We start from the raw sequence: 19889 nt of genomic DNA, 5'->3' as shown, positions 1-19889 counted from the left end.
AGCGCCACTGAAAATCAGCTCACGTGCCACCTTTGGCATGCGGGCCACAGGTTGCCTACCCCTGCTATAGAATTAGAATTTATAATCCCTATTCCATGATGAGTTTATGCTCTAATAAATTTGTTAGTCTCTAAGGTGCCACAAGTACTCCTGTTCTTTTATCTTTGAGCTATAAGGTATCTTAATTAAAACTATCTTTAGATTGCTTTTTCCTCAAAAAGCATTTTATCAAAAAAATCTGATTTAAATAAAAAAAATCCGATTTTTAAATTAAAAAAAAAATCATTTATTTTTATCCACCCTGGATTCTCACCTTGGCTTGTTTCATTTTGTGTAACCTCATTTCTTCTCTCTTCTCGATGATGCTCTTTTCTTTCCTGTGTGCTAAGAAAAATGGTGGAAGCCTTTTGTTGATGCTGTTTTTTAAGGAACTCCTCATCTGTCTCAAGTCCTTTAGTGAGATGCCAAGAATCCAGTTGTAAGTTGGTAATTGCTGGGTTTGTCCGCATTGTTTTGTGATTCCTCCGTTCCCACGAGGGGTTGGCAGTCCTATCCTGTAATGCTGGGGTGGGGTGGCAATACTATTTCTGTAGCTGTCCGCTCCACACAGGATTCTTAAATGCTAGTTAATCAGACCTCAACTATTTGGCAGCTAGGAGGAGCAGATATGCTTTCGAACAGCAAATGCCCATGTCATTGTTCATGCAGACTGAGGCCTCTAGTGGGAAGAGGCAGTATTTCAGGTCAGTGCTCATTCATTTGAACGTGGGGCAGGGTTTGCCAAAAATGTGCTGTATATGAGATGACAATCTACATTGGGAGCTGAGCTTAGACCACAAAACTCATTTTATTTGGAACATTGACATCCCTCTGAGTGCAATGAAATTGAGTGCTTCTGGCGATGGATTGCAACATTCAACAAGCCACCCCAAACATCAAAGGCTATTCACTTAACAGTTCCAAAGGATGGGTGAGCTATTTGCTTGCTGTAGTAACTGCCTCTGGACACAGTGGTTCCGACGGCAGCCTGATATGATTGTAACTTTTTTCATTTCTGCTTGGCACCGGCCACAGAATTCCATGCATATCGGAACTGAATAAAAAGTTATTTCACTGCAAGATGTACAAACAAATATACAGTCACTTACCTAGGGGAGCCAGGCAACTGCTTGTATTTTGGGTTGGCAGAATTTATTGTGTTTTTTTTATAATTTCAATGGATAATATCAGTGTTTGTTTATTTTTATGCTTTTTTCAATTTTTATCTATTTAAATTTTCACAGTGGTGCAAAAATATGGGTTTTAAGCTTTCTTTTATTTTCATCTATTTAAATGTTCACACTTGTGGGAAATAATGGAGGAGGGATGCCAGACTGTAGGATGTGGTGGGTCAGACACTTATTTAATGGCCGTAGGCATTGAGATTCACTGTTAAATCACAACATCATGTGTCAAAATATAAAAAGTAAATATCCTTAAATCCAACTGTAATGCATTCTCAAGCAGCATTTTTCTTACTTTGCTTCTCTATAAATTTTGATCATCGATGGAAATATTTTTTTGTTGGTTTGTGCATATATGGTGAAATTGGCATTTACCGACATTTACTGATTAAAATCTAATCCTTCCAAGCCTTCTTATATTGTTACAAGGTATGAACTTCTTCACTGCAACATAGCTTATCTTGTGCGTCTGACCTGGTATTTAAGGGATCTGTAGCCTAGTGGTTAAAGCAGCAGGGTGGAACCCAGGACTCCTGGTTCCTACTTCTGAAACTTCCCCTGATTCAGTATATTCTTGTCTCCATCAGCTTCAGCTGAGTCCGGGGACACAGTTACAACATGGATCCATTGTGACTTAACCTTGTTTTAACAATGTCCTTGGTCTGTGCTAATGCATTGGTTATGTCCAAAACTTTAGAATGTTTTAGGGACACTCTTAATGCCCAACAAAATGTAACCTGGCTGTTTCTGGGGGGACGTTGTCTTACTATGTGTTTGTACAGCACCTACCATGAGGGAGGCCCTGATGTCTAGTCTTTTCGATAATACCTGTGCTAAATAACTGTGGGGGATAACCATGTTGTAACAGGATCTGCCATGTGGCAGTAGCTGTAGTGTAGAGGGTGCTCTTGTGATATGGATTGAGTTACATAATCTCTTGGTGCCCTAATTTACCCTACTGTGAAATGGGCATAAAATGCCTTGCCTGCATTGAGCATTTGCCCAGACTTCAGCTACCAATGGCTGAAATCAGCGCAGATCCCCCAGGTTGGTCCTAATACTTACTGTGGCGGAGTGTGTGATCGTATGTGCTCAGAGGGGGGAGATGTGAATATTGTGAGGATTTTACCGGTGTTTGCAAAGCACTTTTACATCCTTGGGGGAAAGGTGCTACTGCAGTGCAGTGTATTATTCTGTAATTGCAGTAATGTAAAATGTAGGACAATAAAATGAATCTGGTATCACCTCAGTGTATAAGCTTTTTGGGGGAGGGACTGTCAGTGATTATATACAGCATAACTTGGTTCAGACCTAGATGAGGCTTCTTGGCGCTTCTGTAATGCGTGAAAGAACCTAAGCAAAAACTGCAGGTATGGCTCCTCCAGTGGAAGCTGTAGCTTGGTAATAGCTGGGTTCTTCCCTGCCCCGCTACCCCCTTGTCTTACTGTCTCACACACAGAGTAGTGTTACAAGGGAGGGAGATCAGAGGCTGTTTCTCATTGGCAAGTAATTCACACTCACAGATGCAAAGGCAGCATAACTGCAAAGTGCTGTGTAAAATACAAGGCAAAGAACAACATTGATTTTACAAAGCTGCTAGCTCTTAATAGCACTTTTAAAGTGAGGAATTGAGTTGAAACAAGCCAACAAAACAAAATGAACCATCAAATAATTAATTTCCACAAACATATAACATAATAAGTACATCTGAGATTTAGTTATGTATGTATTGAACCAAAGATGTTAAGGTTTTCTAAACCAGATAATTTAGTAATTCAAGCGAAGTAATATTAGCACTACACACTAGGTGTGAACAATAACTCTAGAAGTTACAGGTGAAGACATGCAATTTAAATTAGCACCAAATCAGTTTTGGTGAAAATGTTGTTAGATTTAAATTATATAACTTAGTTCAGTTATATTTTAGGAGACTTTTACCCAATCTTTAGAGCTACTATAAGACTCCGTTTTCCTATTTCTAGTATAATTTTTTTAATTTTGTTTAGTTGGAAATGGATATTTTAATAGTATCTATGGAAATTAAGTTTGACTGGTATTTTCAAGTTCAGAGTTCCTGTAAGCCCAAGAGTCTGGTTTAATGGAATAGGTTTGAACTCTAATGGGCTCAGTGTTCTGAGAAAACAATAATTCTGCACTCCACAGCTAAATTCTGATGTTCTTTAAAGCACAGAAATTCCCTGTGGAATTATAGCAATAAGCACTGATTTCCTAAATCATTCTGTACCTTTAAGCAGGTGGAATCTCTTACTCTTCCTTCTGTTCAGTGTGCAGTTTGTTTGTTTTTCATGGTGGGGCTTAGGCTTCAGTCTTCAGAAAGACATCTCTTTCCCAAAAATGCTCCATAAAGGACTCTTAGTCAAAGAAAATCACTCTCTTAGGGAAAATTAAACACTTATTTAGTGGAATGGACCAGCTCCTTTGGATCAAGCATTGATCTGTTGAATGTAGGTTTTGCTGGACAAAGGTTTTGGGCTTGGCAATTCTTTTAATGTATTATCTCCCCATTTGATTGGGGCTTGGCCTACCTCAAAAGGACATATTTAGTCATTTTTATTGGCTCTTTCCTTTTGGAAAAGTGGTCATTCATTAACTGGACAGGTCAAAGTGTCATGGCAAGTTTCTTGCCCATCCAGCAGGAGGCATTCAAGCTTTACACAAAGTTCCTTTCCAAGAGTTTCCAGCCTTTCCTCAGAATCCTTAATTTTTTCTTTAGCATGGTTAGTTAAAATAAACACTAACAGAATTTTTTAAAAAGTCTTTTGGCTCATTTTCTTTTTCTTGTTCTTGAATCATTTAATGCCAGGATAAAGTTTTCTCATATTGTTTTAACTCGGTGATTATCTTCTGGAAGCTTTATTATGTTTTCTTCTTACTTCAATTTGAGGAGAGTTTTATTCCGTTCCACTTCCAAATGCAAGAAGAAATTATTCCCAATTTGATTCTAATTTTAAATAACTTCTAGATTCTTTATACAATTAATATCCTAACTCCATAGGGTTAGAATAGTCTACCTTGTATTAAGTATTGTCCTAGATACTAGAAAACACTAGCAATGCAACAAGACTGCTAATTTTTTACGAATAATGACATCTTCACAATTGACACACTTAAATTTTATACATTTTTAGATTTACTAATATGTGAACAATTACTATATTCTCTACACACAAATCTACACATTTTGTTAATAAAATGATTTTTTTATGTGTATGAACTTATTTTTCCTATATGTTTGTGAACTTTAGCAAGGAGAGATTGTCTGAATAGACACAGAGAAAACAGATTATAGCATCCTTTGTGCAGGTTTCTGTCTCACTTATTAGGAGATTAATTGAAACATTAATTTTGATACTGAGTATATTGTGAGACCTTTTGTCATGTTATCTTTTGGACTTTGTTAGTGTTTTAGTTTAATATGGGCTGATTCCAAATGATAGAAATCTGGACAAAAGGGAGAGGAGAGGGGGAAGAACAGGTTGCTGTTTTCAGATCTGGAATGTGTGGACACATTGAAGCCTTGGTTTATTGCTTCTCTCACAAGGACTATAAAATAGCAGTGTAGACATTCAGGCTCAGGCTCCAGTGTGAGCCTGAATGTCTACACTGCAATTTTATAGCCCTGCAGCCTGAGACCTGTGAGCCCAAGTCAGCTGACCTGAGCAGCTGCAGCTGTGCTGCGGGTTTTTAATCACAGCATAGATGTACCCTAAAGCTCTTCCCAAGTGAGAGAGAGCCTGCTTGTAGTGGGTAGGGTTCTGGAGTAAGACCCAGAAATAGAGGTTCATCAGGCAAGTCACTTCACCTCTCTCTGTTCCTCTGCTTCTCCTCACACCCTTTGTGTATCTCTACAGACTACAGTGTAAGCTTTTCAGAGCAGGCACTGTCTCTGCTACATGTATGTACAGTATCTAGCACAGTGGGGCCCTGATCTGAATTACAGCCTATAAACTCTACTATACTACAAATAAATTCTCTATTACACACTCAGTCACTTCCTCCATTGTTAGATTGCAGGCGCTTACTGGATAAAATATCGGTAGCTATTTAATACCAGACAGCCCAACTATTTGGAACAGGAAATGAAGAAAAAATATGGCATCAAGTTGAACCTACAAAAGCAATTTAAGTGGTACATAATTAGCTCTATTGGAATTTGAGTAGGAGACTGAGGCTAACCCTTACCACCCATGGCATCTTTTTAAAGATCCCCTAGTGGCCACTCATATTCTGTTTGTTTGTGTCTTCAGCATGTCACCCAAGAGGAACTGATTCAAACACTGACTCAGATGGAAAAGTGCTGTCCGTTGTGCCGTCCATCTTCTGCAGCATCCTGGGGTTTCCTTTGGAGTGTCTATTGCAGGAGTGGGTGGGTGAGGTTCTGTGGCCTGCACTGTGCAGGAGGTCAGACTAGATGTTCATGATAGTCCCTTCTGACCTTAAATTCTTTGAGTCTCATCAGAGTACGGATTTAGCCCGACCCTGGGGTGAGCACAGCTTAGCTGCTGCTTACTCTAGTTCCTACTCTCAGTGAATGGGTGTGACAAAGCTGCACATATTCATTCAAACACTACTCCTGTGCTCTTCCCAGAGTAGCACCCTCTGCCCCAGTTTGCTTAGGGCATGGCTGATGATTTATAAATACATTAATTTCAAGTGTGTTCTGAATATGACGATTCTCTCCCTCATGTTGTAGCAGGTTCAGTGTGGGTAAGAAGGCTCTGGATTGGAAACCCACTGCTGTTTGGCAGCTCCATGGTAGATCCTCCGCTGTCCTGTATTCCGGTAGCTCTTTGTGTTCAGCACTGAGCGATGTGTACATGAACTTTCATTCTGAACACTTCTACCTCTTTACTTTTTGAGCCGAATTTTCTCTTGCTTGTTCTTAGTGCAGAGGTGACTCTTTGGGGAGAATGTGGGTAAAATGTGGGTTGTTGATTTTCAGCAGGTGGAATATTTGAGCAGTTTTCAGATGCTTATGACGGAATTGTTCCAAAACCAACTTGTTTGGGGTGGAAGTGTTGTCTGGGGCTAGAGCAGGGAGTTAGGACTCTGCCATTCCATTTCTAGCCCTGCCATGACTTTGTGTGTGACCTTAGGCCCTAATTCAGCAATGAGAGCTCTGTGTCTAGCCTCCTGTTCTCAAGATGAACCTTTCTGCAGTCAGTGGGCATCAGTTGGGTTCAGGAATCTGTGTGATGCTCATAGGATCACCATTGCCTTCTGCTAAGAACCTGTGCTTTTAGCCAACAGGCTGTAACATGTTATCCGTGATTTGGTAGTGTTTCACACCTGCTGTATAAGGGTGTAAAATTATGACAGAAGGTACAGGGGCTGAGTCAAGGGGGCCCTCCCTGCCTTAGTCTCCAAGCTGTAAACATGGAGGTAATAATGCACAACATGCCTCCCGTCATAGCCTCTGAACCCCCTTCAAGGATTTGAAACTGTTGGCCTCTCTAAACGTAGAATGGTCTTAAGCCCCTATGAATAGGCAGTGACTTCCACTCTGTTAAAGTTTTAACCCTGTAGACCCGTGCCACGCAGCTCTGTGCATCTGTGTGCATGGCCACCCAACCTCGGTGTCTGCAGGGAGCCCTGTGCCTCTGGCGGGAGGTCTGCACACTGACATGAAAGGCCAGCCCCAGGGGTGCATGCGGCTGGGGGGAGAAGGACCCCTTCTGAGCAGCGTGGTGGGCCGTGGGTGGAAGTAGGGTCGTGGGTGGAGGGGGATTCTCCGCTGTGTATGGGAGGGGCAGTGAAAAGGGATGGGGAGTATGGGGCTAGAGTGGGTGAGGTCCTGCCTGGCCAGTGCTGGGTGGCAGTGGGGGCCCTCTCCAGGGTAGGCAGTGGGGCTCCCCAGTGCGCTATAGGAGGAGGGGTTCCCCGGGGGCCTACCCGCGGGAGGTTGCTTGTGAGGGGCGGGCCCCCTCTCGGGGGAGCTGCGGACGCGGGTCCCGTCTCCAAGGAGCCCGGGCGCGGGGCGCTCTGAGGCGCGGAGCTCCCGGGCGCGGGGCGCGCTGCGGCGGGCGGGAGCCGGGCGGGGGCGGGGGCGGGGCCTGGGCTGCGGGGCCGCCCCGCTGTCAGAGGCTGGCGGCGGCCGGTCCCGCAGGCAGGAGGCTGCCGCTGCCGCGCCGGCTGCGGGATGCGGCGCTGAGTCTGCCCCGCTGGCGTCTCTGCCCGGCCGCGCTGCGGAGCGAGCGGGCTCCTCCCTGCCCGCCCGCCGCCCGCCGCCCATGATGTGCCTGGAGAGCGGCGGCTCCGCGGCCGGCAGCCCGGGCTGCAGCGGGCGGCTCCGAGCCGGCGACGAGGAGGAGGAGGAGGAGGGCGAGCGGGGCTGCTGCGGCCGGAGCGCCGAGGGCGAGGTGCAGACCCTGTCGGGCAGGATGAACCCCCCGCCCGCGGGCAAGAGCCCCGAGCGCCTGGCCCCCCGCCACAAGCCCCCCAGCCTGGGCAGGGCCCGGGTCGCGGCCGCCGGCATCCTCAGCGTGGGCAACGTGCTCAACTACCTGGACAGGTACACGGTGGCAGGTAAGGGGCAGGGCCCCCCCCCCCAGCTCGCCCCCGCCCCCAGCTCGCCGCCCGGCTGTCTTCGTCCCTCTCGCCCTGGTCCTTCCCCCCCCCCTCATTTCTCTTTCCCTCTGTGTTCCCATCCTAGCCCTCCGCCCCTTTCATTCACCTCGCTGCTTTCCCATGTCTCTGTTCATTTGTCCACCCCTTTCCTCCCTCTCTCCAACGGTTCTGCCTGCCACCTGCCCCGCATCCGCCACATGCTGTGAGCACAGCTCCTGGAAATGCAGCGCTGTGGCTATATGGCAATATACAAAAGGAAAAACTCCCAGGAGATCTGGTTTGTGACCATCCCTCCCAGCAGGGAGAGGGATGGGTTCTGAGAGCACCTGGAAGCAAGGAGCCTTTTGTATTGGAAATGTGTGATGCTTGGGGACACAGGAGATGCAGGAGCGGAAGCATGCTTTTCAAAGGGAGAGAATCGATTCTAGTAGGATGCAAACCAGGAGTCTTCTCCTTGTCTAGTGGATAGGAAGAAAATGCTTATAATACAATTGTCTTCTATACAAAACTGTCTAGCCATTAGTAGGCAGGGTATGTATAAGCAGTGACACAGAGGTTCATCTATCCCAATACAGATCAGAAGACAAATAGTCTGATCAACAAATAAATCCCAGTTTCATGATGGCTTAGTTATAATAATTTAGCACTAGGTGAAAGCTGGTACATATGTTGTAATTAGTTCCTGTTGTGCTAATTTCTCTCTTATCATCTATGCTATCTTAATTGCACATATTTGTAGAAACTAAAAATTACTCTTTCCTTTGGTTTAGTGATAGCATACATGTTCGATCATTAAAGAAAGCTGTTGGCTACACAGTCCTGACAATGCACGCAAAGTGTGTAAAACCATGAATTGATGGGGGGGAAACGCTGACAAAGTCATGAATAACATAAAATGCCCTGGGTGACAGGTGCAGCTGCTGTCAGACAGATAAAATGTACTTTGAAATGTGGGGCTTGGAATTGCATTTGCCTGTTTCTTTGGAAAATTCACACAGAAGCAAATCACCTTTGCTTTGTTTTTGATGGGTCATTGAAAACCTGTAATTTCATGGGGGGAAGAGGAGGGGAAGGCCATCCTTCTCTTTTTAACCGAAGAGGATTCTTTATGAGCAGAGAATAATTGTCTGCAGAATTCCCTAATAGGTGACACAACAGAACAAGAGAATGGCTTAGGATTTTGCTTGCTTGTAACGGAATGACATGCAGAAGCAATGATACAACCGCAGTGCATTTCGTAAAGCCTGTATTTCCCTGGGATGACAAACATTTCAAAATTGTGCGCTCCCTCACAGATAGATTTTACATGCTGCATCGCGTGGAAGGCAGTCTGCAGCTTGTGCCCAAGCAATCAGTACTACTGTGAAGCCTGGTTTAGGAACAGATATGTCTTAAGATGTTTACTGTATAGCACCTAGAGGGACTCTTCATTTATTCTTGTCAGGCAGTAGCAGCAGGGAGGAAAATGCTTATTGAACTCTTTGTAATTAGGTATGTAGGAGGCCTGTTGGTATTAAATTGACTCACCTACTAGAATATTTATTTTAATGTCTTCCATATTGATAATCCTATCTTCAGAGCCATAAATAGGGTTTGTGCATGTAAAAACATCTACATATACACTCATTCACAATGACTAAAAACCAACAGGGTTTTTACAGTACTAAAAAAAAATCTTTGTGTTTGTTTAGACTTTCTTAAAACAGTGTAAGTTTGGAGGGGACTTGGAAAATATGTTGCAGTTTGGACCCAAGATTAATTCAAATTTAACTGTGTGTGTTTAGATAGAGAAGTTAGTTGTTATGCTACCTTGTTTTTTAAAAAGAGATTGCCTTCTATGTGACAATTAAGATCCCAATCCTGCAAGACATTGATCATCTTCAGTATCTTGCAGAATCAAGTTACCAGGTTAATCTTCTGTCACTGTGATTTCCTGTAATTTTTGTGCACCGAAAATGGAAATCCCTCTGAGACAGAAGATGTAGGCTGAAAAGCACTAGACATTTTTTGAGGGTTTTTGCTTATTGTGCAGGAAACCAGTTTTCCCTAGGTAGAACTGGAGGAAAAAAAAAAAAGGAAGGGAGGGGGCTCGTTATTATATTCACCCATTTGTTATAGGAACTCCAGTAAAGAGACCTAGCATTTGATTTTTCTGGCAGCAGGAAAAAAGGGAAGGGATCCTCTGACAGGGAGAAATTGAGTATCTTCATTTGTGGGAAGGCCAGGAAATGTCTGTCCAAACAGAGAGTGTAAATGCAAGCTGACTACTGTATAATAGCACCAGGCCTGACTCCAAGGTATTCATCATTTCCAGCAGAGACCCTAGTTTTGAAGGGGCTGAGTGATAACTCAGATGTAAAATTTAGCTGTTGGCTTGTGCTTGACATAAACATTTTAGCTTAAGAGCCAGATTTTGCTTACATGAGTTTTGGAGGTTTTTTTTAAGATGCAAAAATGCAAAAAGTTTCCCTGCTCTTCTGGTGTATTTTAACTTGATATTTGTTTTTCACAATGACATTTTGCAAGTTGCTAATTCAGAACATGAAATATTTTAATTCAGTCCAATAAAACAGCTGAAGTAGTAAAAATGGTGTGGCTACTGACTTCAAAAACTACTTTCCATAAAGTTATTTTATAAGAAAACCTACAAGTTAGTATTTTAGAGCTCTGGTACACACTACATAATAGTGTGACAAATATTTGTGTATACATCCAGTTAGTAGGTCAAAAATCCAGTTTGCCTCTCAAGCCAGGTAATAATTAGTGCTTGTAGCTCTTTAAATCTTCAAAGCACTTTATATACCTTAATTATTGCAATACAGTGAAGAGAGAGTCAAGCATGCCCATTATAGAAGGGGAAACTGAGTCAGAAGCTGTGACTTACTTTAGGCCATAGAGTTGATGTCAGACTGGAATTAGTTTCTGGCTCAGATTATTCCTCTTTTTACCTAGAAAGAATAATGTAAAATCTTTGGCTTTGAAGGAAGACCCCATATTTGCACTTAGCCTATAAGTGTGTAATAATCTATCTGGTCACTAATACACATCTTTTAAAGTTTTGCAAATATGTATTTATACAATAAACAATTGGGTAAATATGTAGAGTATATTTAAAATGTGGATCCCCAAATATTCTTCATATACTTCTAATTGACCACACAGAAATTAAAGAACATGAATTCTATCAATGCAAGGAGGTTTTAAGATAGAGAGAGAAAACTCTCCATCCCTAGCACTTCTTGCTCCTCATTGCTGTGATAGACTCAAACAAAAATTTCTTGTTTTTATTTCCTTGTGTTTATACTGTTCTACCTAGGCACAATCAGACTGAGTATAGTGAGTTGAGTATTCTTGCAGTTTTTGGGGGGGATGTTGAGTCACACACTCAGTTTCTTCTTGGTTAGTTTTGGTTTCATCGTACCAGTGATGTTGAAATGAGTCAAGATAGCATGTGTTTCCATGTACCTTGCAAACTCTTGCAGGTCTTTCATGTGGCCAGAAGTAGCAATACCTGGCACTTAAATAGTGCTTTACTTGAGTAGGTCTCAAAGCACTTTACAAAGGAGGTCAGTATCATTATTCCAATTTTACAGATGGGAAAATGAGGCAGAGAGGTGAAGTGATTTGCCAAGGGTCACCCAGCAGGTCAGTAGCAGAGCCAGGAATAGAACCCAAATGTCATGGGTCCCAGTTCAGTGCTCTATCCAGTAAACCGCAGATTAGGACACAATGTTGCAAACCTTGGACACTCAAGGACACCCTTTGAAGTCCATGGGAATTAGTGGTACACTAGTGAAGTGGATCTGGACAACTGCTGTGGAGTGGGTTTTTTGGGTTTTTTTTCCTGCTGTTTAAGAAAGCTTATCCCAAAAGTTTAAAGTAAACTACTGTACAGATGATGATGGATCTTCTATAACATTCTACAGACACACACACACACACTAAACCAGGGGTTCTAAACCTGGGGGTAACAAATGTGTCTGAAGATCGCAGCCGCCTACCCTGTCCATAGTGATAAACAGAAGGGGAGGGTCTCAGATAGATGTATAGGGTTTCCTGGGATGGTTCCTAATATGGAAAAACTTGATTACCACTGTACTGAACAATACTGACTTTAAGGGAAATCACTTTCTGTAATTCTGTCTTAAAATAGCATGAAGCATACTAAAAACCTAGGTTACAGCTGATCCGATGACTTTGCAAGTTGTAAAATTCTATTCTTTTAAAAGATCTGTTGGTGTTTCAGCTATAAGGAAGGGAAATCATGAGGAAATGAGAGAGAGAGAGACTGGTAATCTGAAGCCATTAAAGATCACCTGTGAGTCTGACATCACTGCAGAGCTGCATTCCAAAGGTCTTAGTGATACCTGACCTTATCCTCTTCTTTAGTAAAGTTTCAGGGAGGTCCTATTATCTTCAGAGTCTTGGAATGCAGCTTTGACATTGTCACAAATGAGCTTTTGTTGTTCCCATTGATGACTATGACAGTAGTCTCACTTCATCATGATTGTCATCTCTTTCCTCCTCCTCCTAATTAAACAGTAGTAGTTTGCATTTCTGTAGCACCTTTCCTTTAAGGATAATGTTTTAAAATGTTTATTGAGCCTCCCAACACCCCTATGAAGTAGGTCACTGTCATTGTCTCCATTACAGATGGGGAAACTGAGTTAAACAGCAATTAAGTGGTTTGCCCAAGATGATACACCTAGTTTGTGGTAGAGGCTGGACTAGAATCCTAGTTCTGACTCTTGCGGTCAACATCCTTTGAAGATTGCATACCTCTGTGACACAGAATGAGCCATAGGTTTAGGTTTGCTAGTTCATTTTTTTTATATCACTTTCTGTTGTAAAGTCTGACCAGATTTTTGTGTTAATCATTTATATAATCCTGAAGAGATGTGGCCTTTCACTACAACGTATAGCTGCCAACTCCACTCTTGACACTAGTTAAATACGTATGTATACACTGCCACTGAAATGTAAAAGTCAAGTTTACTTCTGGGCAGTACAAGCTGTGCTAACAAGATTGGAAAGGTTCAACATTAATTCTCAAATGCAAGGACTTTTAAAAATTAAAAAGGCCAATCTATCTTTGCCACCTATTCACGTTTTCTGTAGTATCTTACTTTGTACATAGTGCATTTCATTTTGAAGGATCCCAAAGAGCTTTATACAGTTAACAAACTAATAGATGTAATATTAAAAATAAACCATTTTAATCCCTGATTGGAATATCCCTGCAATGAGACTGTGCTCAGTGCTTATAGTATGAGTGACGAAAGCAGAGAGTGGCAGCTTTAGAGCTTTATTTTTCACCCTTCGTTGAGCTAAAACTCAACATTATTGTAACATAGGTTTGGCTGTGGAAGGAACTGTGTGCTGGAAAGAATAAAGTGCAAATAGCCACACAGATCTTTGTTCATATAGCAGGGTGCATAACTTGTTACCCAACCATACCATGGTGCTCATGAGATACAGCCAGCAAGCATGGCAGGAATGTGCAACAGGACCACAAGGGGAGTGGTTTGATTGGGTAATGGGTGCGACTGAATCAAAATTCAGGAAGCACTGTACAATTAAGTGCATGCCAGCAGCAGTGAGACCTATATCGCTACTGCGGAAAAGAGCAATAAGAAGCATTCTGCAGCACAAAGACTCGTGATGTGAAGTGGCATCTTGTCGTGCAATGGAAGGGTATTTCTTACACAGGGTGGGCTTTATAAGAACGGCCAGACTGGGTCAAACCAAAGGTCCATCTAGCCCAGTATCCTGTCTTCCGACAGTGGCCAGTGCCAGGTGCCCCAGAGGGAATGAACAGAACGAGTCATCACCAAGTGATCCATCCCCTGTCGCCCATTCCCAGCTTCTGGCATATCCAGCTACATTCTGTTGCACCAGCTTTTGTGTGAATTGGCAGGATTTGGCCTAGAGCATTTTACACTTAATGTGAAGTCACATTAGGCTTTGTGGAAGCATTTTTCTTCTCTATGAATTGTGTGTTCCAGATACTAATTGTATCTTTGTTATTATAGTCAGTCTTTTTAACTCTCATACATTTTACGATCTGCTCGTTGGTCAGTTAGCTTCTTTCCCCCCAACGAATTAAAGTATGTACTTTATTGTAGTTAATGACTAAAGCCTTTTGTAACAAGGCTGTTAGATTCTGGTAAATACTTGATAATCTTGTTCCTACAATACTTTGATATTATAATCAAGCACACACAATCTCTGTGCTTATATTCGTCAGTACTGGAAGCCATGTGGAAAAGACATTCGGGATCAAGAGTATTGGAACTTTATAACCATACCTTAGGGGAGTGCTGAGTTGAACTGGGTTAAACTCCATCAGACAACTTATGTTTTCTTTATTATACATTTATTTCTTATTACTGCATATAGGCTGCACATCGTAGGTAACTATATTGCTTACCAGGTAGCTTAGCAGTCTGCTGAGTTCAGTAGACATTGTTAAAGTCTGGTGTCTCTCCCCTCTTATGAAGGTCATAGTTCTTGCTGCAGATCTTTAGAAATGGTTTTGTCATATTGCTGAGCAACTTGTGATTTAGAGAGGTTTGTTATCCAGTGTTGGTCTAATGCTTTTACACAGCATGCTGGGAGTCTAGTGAGCCTAAAGCAGTATCTTATGACTCTGTTACGAAGGTACAAATGAGAATGTAGTACTAGTTGAAAAAAAAAATCCCTCAGACTTGTTTGGGAATGTTGCATTATGGGTCTGTACTACTTTAACTTTCCAAAGACTGGTTTCGGAGTAACAGCCGTGTTAGTCTGTATTCGCAAAAAGGAAAGAAGGACTTGTGGCACCTTAGAGACTAACCAATTTATTTGAGCATAAGCTTTCGTGAGCTACAGCTCACTTCATCAGATACATACTGTCATCCGATGAAGTGAGCTGTAGCTCACGAAAGCTTATGCTCAAATAAATTGGTTAATCTCGAAGGTGCCACAAGTACTCCTTTTCTTTTTCCAAAGACTGGGTCTGTTCATGATATATGACTCTAAATGATATATCCATGCTATATAAATATCCTGGTTTAAAATATCTTGGCAAATTTGTTTTTTCTAGTGGGTTTCTAATGTGATGTATACATACACGTAATGATGATCATTGGAAGATATTTTTAAAAAACTTTTAGTCTGAATTGTAATGTTTCATTTGAAAATATTATCATCAGCAATGGAGATATCTGAATATCTACACTAGGACCATTCATGGTGAGAGATCTAACTACATCTAGTGCAATTTGGCTATTTCAGTGAAGTTGCTCTGAGAGGAAGGGGGACACTCATTTCTATGATTCCGGTTCTTACAGCAGCACAATTGTTAGGAAAGTGAAAATCTGATGGAGATTGGGTGACTAATGGGATATAGAATCTTTTACCTCTTTGGTCACCAGCCCTGGTCTGGAGTGATTGAAAGTTTCCATCTGATGATTGCATGATGGCCTGTGAGCTAGTCCTCTCATTCTATGTCTTGGTGCTCAGCTATTCATGTCACGAAAGCCATCACCACATTTGGCACTGCTGGGAACTTTCGTTACTAGTCCTCAGCTGAGAATCCAAACTACCCTCATCCTCTGTAGAGGTGGTCACTCCAAGGCAGCAGTGAGCATGTTGGCAGGATGATGCTGAGAAGCTCGTGAAAGGAAGAATGGTCCAGTGGTTAGAACTCTAGTTTGGGCTGTGGGAGACTCAGGCTCAATTCCTGCTCCACTACAGACATCCTGGGTGGCCCTGGGCAAGTCACTTACTCTCTGTGCCTCTGTTCCCCTCTGTAAAATGGGGATACTAGTACTGCACTGCCTCGCAGGGTGTAGAGGATAATTACATTCAAGATTGTGAAGCACTCAGATACTACAGTCTTGAGGACAATGGTAGTACCTAAGATAGATACATTGAGTGGCTGCTGCTGTGTGTGTTGTATCTGATGTGGGGGTTTTGGGGTAGCTTCAATCATCCTTGTTCAAGGCTCTTAATCTGGCAGCTTCTGCCATCACTAAATTCACAAAGCAATTTTAAATATAAAAGAAGAAAAATAACAGGAAGAGAAGAAGACAAATTTGAGTCCAAATCCAGCTGTAAACCGGAAGAGAGCTAAATTGTGCCTTCTAAAGTCCACGTGCACTGGCCTCTGATTGTTGGCGAACACTATTCTTTCCCACAGTCTTTGTATTTCTATTGGAGGAGGCTAGTGACTGTAGTGGCTGAACAGAACAGCAGAGGGAAAAGATGAGGGTAAGCTATAGGGAGAATAGCTGCAGTAGCAGCTGAGAGCTTGGCCGACAGAGCGAGAGAACCACATGCTGGAACGATAATCCTTTTAGCTTTGGCATGTGATGATGATTTTTTTAAAGGCTGAATTAAACCAAAACTGCTATAATCCATTTTGCTCTTTGTTCAGGTTTCTGCTAATAATCATGTAATTAAAAGAACACAGTTAACGACTTACTTTTCTTAGCCTGGCTGTTCTTCTTGTTATCCCCATTATAAGTAAATGGTTGCCAATAACTATTTATTATGTGAGCACCAGTTACTATACTTGGTGACTGTGCAAAAAGTAAGAATCTGTGAAACCATGGAGACCCCACTCAGATAAAACTCTCACTGAAGTCCACAGGAGTTTTGCCTGGGTGACGTCTGCCGAGTTCAGTCAAGTACCATTTAATGTTAACTCTCCTCTCGTATCCAGCTGGGCATTCCAGGCTCTCCCTGTCTGCCATTGCTGTAAGTGGGTGAGCCACACCCATAGGAAAAGTGGGCTGATGAGACAGAGTACTTGCATGTGGATCTGAAAGGAGGATTTTGCCCATCATCATTCAGAATGGGTTTTTAATCCTTCTTTAATTTTTACCAGTCTATTTCACCATTTGTTCCAGAGCTGCAGGAATGAGCTGGGCTGTCGCAGAATTTGTTTGTGTACACCCTTGCTTTGGGTTCACCATGGGGAAGGTAGTGCTCTAATGTGGACAGTTGCACAGGGAACTAGCAGCTGGCCAGGCAGTCTTTGTTCATATTTCTTGAGTAAGGCATCTAATTTCAAAACATCAGTGCTATTCCAGGACATCCAGTTCACAAACATGAAATCTCCATGCGGTACAAAACCCCCCTTTTTACATCCCTAAGCACTGATCTGAGCTGTGTTTGGGTGTTCTGTTTAGGGTGCTTAGGTTTGAAAAGTTCCATTTGGGGCCTGCCAGCCTCGATAATGTAAGTTAGATAACGTGGTCTTACACGGGTTGACCGAGTCCTGTAGTTCTTTAGTCTTCATCAGTTGAACAGCTGATTTGTAAGAACCATCAGGCAAGGGATGCTGTTAGCTAGCTCTGTTTTAAGCTCTTCGGGGCCGGGACTGTATGTTGTACCCTGTTCAGTTCCTAGCATGTTGCCAGTGCTAAACAAATAATTCGCATGGCATTGCAATGCTATTAACAGCGCTAGCTGTGGAAATATTTCTTTCTGTAGTTTAATGGAAAAATGTTTGCTTTGTCTTTTCTAATACAACATAAAACCCCTAAAGCTCTTTGATGCATTGCCCCTTTCCCCCTTTACTTTTAGGCTATTAAAATTCTAATACTGCCACAGCTACACTAATTTTAATGCATTTATAAATATTCTTGATTTTTTTCCTAGCAGCCAAAACTGCTGACTAACATTCAGGATAATCTTATATATGTGTGCAGGAACAGACGTCCACAGAGTCAGCTCTCAGACACTACTTGTAGCCCTCAGCTGTAGTGTTCAGATTAGAACTGTGTTCCACTGAGAGCTGAACAACAAGTTTCCTGATTATTCCATCCTTGGTCTCTCTGTCAGATTTCCATGGTTGCAGGATGGGAAAGCGGAAAGAATGTGTTAGTGCAACATTGTAAGATTGAAGACAATGAGAGAAATTGTTGCATCTAAATATCAGCCATGAGCCTGTTTCAGCAAAACACTTAAGCTTGCACTTAATTTTAAGCATGTGAATAGTCCCTTTGACTTCAGTGGAACTACCAGGTGCGTAGAGTTAAGCGTGTTGCTGAATTGGGGTCATAGTGAATAGTGTAAGAGTCAACAAAAATGTTGTCATACTAAAATCTCATGTTTAGTTTTTCTATTTTGACTGGATTCTTGCTCCACAAGGTTTTTAAGCAAAATAGCCATATCCACATTGCAAATCTTAACTTCTGAAATGTCTTATATTTTCAATGTGAAATGATTTTTGTCCAAAATAAACTGGCTATGATTTTCTTCTAACTGCTGTAAATTAAAAATAACATTGAAGGCAACTCCAATATAAAAATTGGTCTGAATGGGAGGGGAATTGGGCCCACTATGTTTAGGCTTTGTGTCTGTTATCATAATACCCTGATTTCCCTGATGCACAAAGCACACCCCTTAAGTGGATGCTGCTTCTCAGAGTGTATAAACACAGGTTATATTCTAGTAATGAGAAATGTTTGACAATATCATTATTTTAAACTTAGAGTAGAAACATATTCAAATCACTCCTTTACCTTGCCTCTCCTTTCACATGGTAAAGGAAATCCTAAATTGCTCATTGCAAGCTCTTTATTTTGGATACTCTTGCTAGCATGCAGCACATTTTGGGCTTTTGCTAATCAACTTTCTGCCGTGCTGCTTATCAGGCTTAAAGTCACAAAAATAAAAGTGTTATTGCAAGACACAGAATTACTGTGATCCTCTTGTATACGAGAAGCCAAACTGTAAATATTTGCATCTGCACCTGTATACAAGGTCCATAAATAGTTACAGTCCCACCAGGAAGGAATTTCCAAATCATCAATCAGACCTGTCAGAGTGACGGATAACAATAATTCCCATACTGAAGCCAAACTCAGACTGAAGGGTACATGGCATAGTAGTAAGGACTGCATGGTCTGGGACTAGTAAAATAAAACATGCACTTGCACCAACACAAGATATTAATATCCCCCACGCTTGTGTGGAGTAGTTGGCATTTTGAGTATGGGTACCTGTAATTCATCTACCGTCTCTCTTAATTTAATTTAAATTTTTGTATTTATTCAGGCACCGGATTTTCATGAGACATTTGTAACAGTTCCCTAGCACTTAGAGTACCGGAGACTGCCAGCTCTGTGGATTGCTTTGAACCGTACAGCAGAAATGAAAAAGCAATAAAATAAATGAGATTACTTCTCTCGCCTATTTCATTATAGCTGTGCCTTAGTAGCAACACTGTAGTTCAGGGTCATGCGCCATTTCCATCGTAAGACCTGTATTTTTGGAGGCTTTTAATTCACACGTTTTATTCCTCAGCAGGCTGGAGCTTGGCATAGGTGAACCTCCTCTAGCACAGTGGTTCTCAAACTTCTGTACTGGTTCCCCTTTCATACAGCAAGCCTCTGAGTGCCACCCTCCCTTGTAAATTAAAAACACTTTTTTTTATATATTTAAAACCATTATAAATGCTGCAGGCAAAGTGGGGTTTGGGGTGCAGGCTGACTGCTCGCGACCCCCAGAGGGGTCCTGACCCCCAGTTTGAGAACCCCTGCTCTAGTGGTTGGCTCATGGTCTTAGGGACGGTGACCAGTTCTGGGATCTGGAGTACTGTTCTTCAACAAGCTTTGGATCAGGCTCTTGAAGTCCAGAGGATTCTTTTCATTTAATTCAATGACTTTATAAACCAAGCTCTGAGCTCATGGGAACTGGACATACTAGAGATGTGGGGAATCTTCCTTGGCCGAAGAATAAATCTTCATGTCTCTGTCGATATCACATGTGGATTGAAAGAGTTTTGCACCCAATGCAGTGCAAACAGCCATACTTCTGGGTGCTTATTCCTGGTGAAAGCCTACCTGTGCTTCCACTGAGTCCTTGCAAGGGCTGCTTAGTCTCTCAGGCCCTGACTGAGTAAAGCACTTAAGCATATGCTTAAGTGCTTTGCTAAACAAGGAGGGGTTGACTCACATGCTTGAAGTTAAACATGTAAATACTTTGCTGAATGAGGCCCTCATTTGGCAACTGTTCATATCTTAATGTTTTTACTAATCATGATTAAGCTAATTAAATAACTGGCTCTTAAATTGCAGCTATGAG

At 42.0% G+C, this 19889-nt stretch overlaps 1 protein-coding gene across 3 annotated transcripts in view; it reads left to right on the top strand.

Moving 5' to 3' along the window:
• The first annotated feature begins 7474 nt into the window (after positions 1–7474).
• Positions 7475–19889, top strand: part of SPNS2 (SPNS lysolipid transporter 2, sphingosine-1-phosphate) — a 190490-nt gene continuing 178075 nt past the window's right edge. For 2 of the 3 annotated variants that reach the window (XM_073315320.2, XM_073315321.1), the window contains exon 1: positions 7475–7769. In XM_073315320.2, coding sequence (XP_073171421.1) covers positions 7475–7769 — 295 coding nt within the window. The remainder of the gene's footprint in view (positions 7770–19889) is intronic. The other variant, XM_073315322.2, reaches the window with a different exon arrangement.

Source organism: Lepidochelys kempii, chromosome 17 (assembly GCF_965140285.1).
Source record: "Lepidochelys kempii isolate rLepKem1 chromosome 17, rLepKem1.hap1, whole genome shotgun sequence".
Lineage (NCBI taxonomy): Eukaryota > Metazoa > Chordata > Testudines > Cheloniidae > Lepidochelys > Lepidochelys kempii.
The sequence above is the reverse complement of the archived record's forward strand: the minus strand, read 5'-3'. Positions and strand labels throughout refer to the sequence as shown.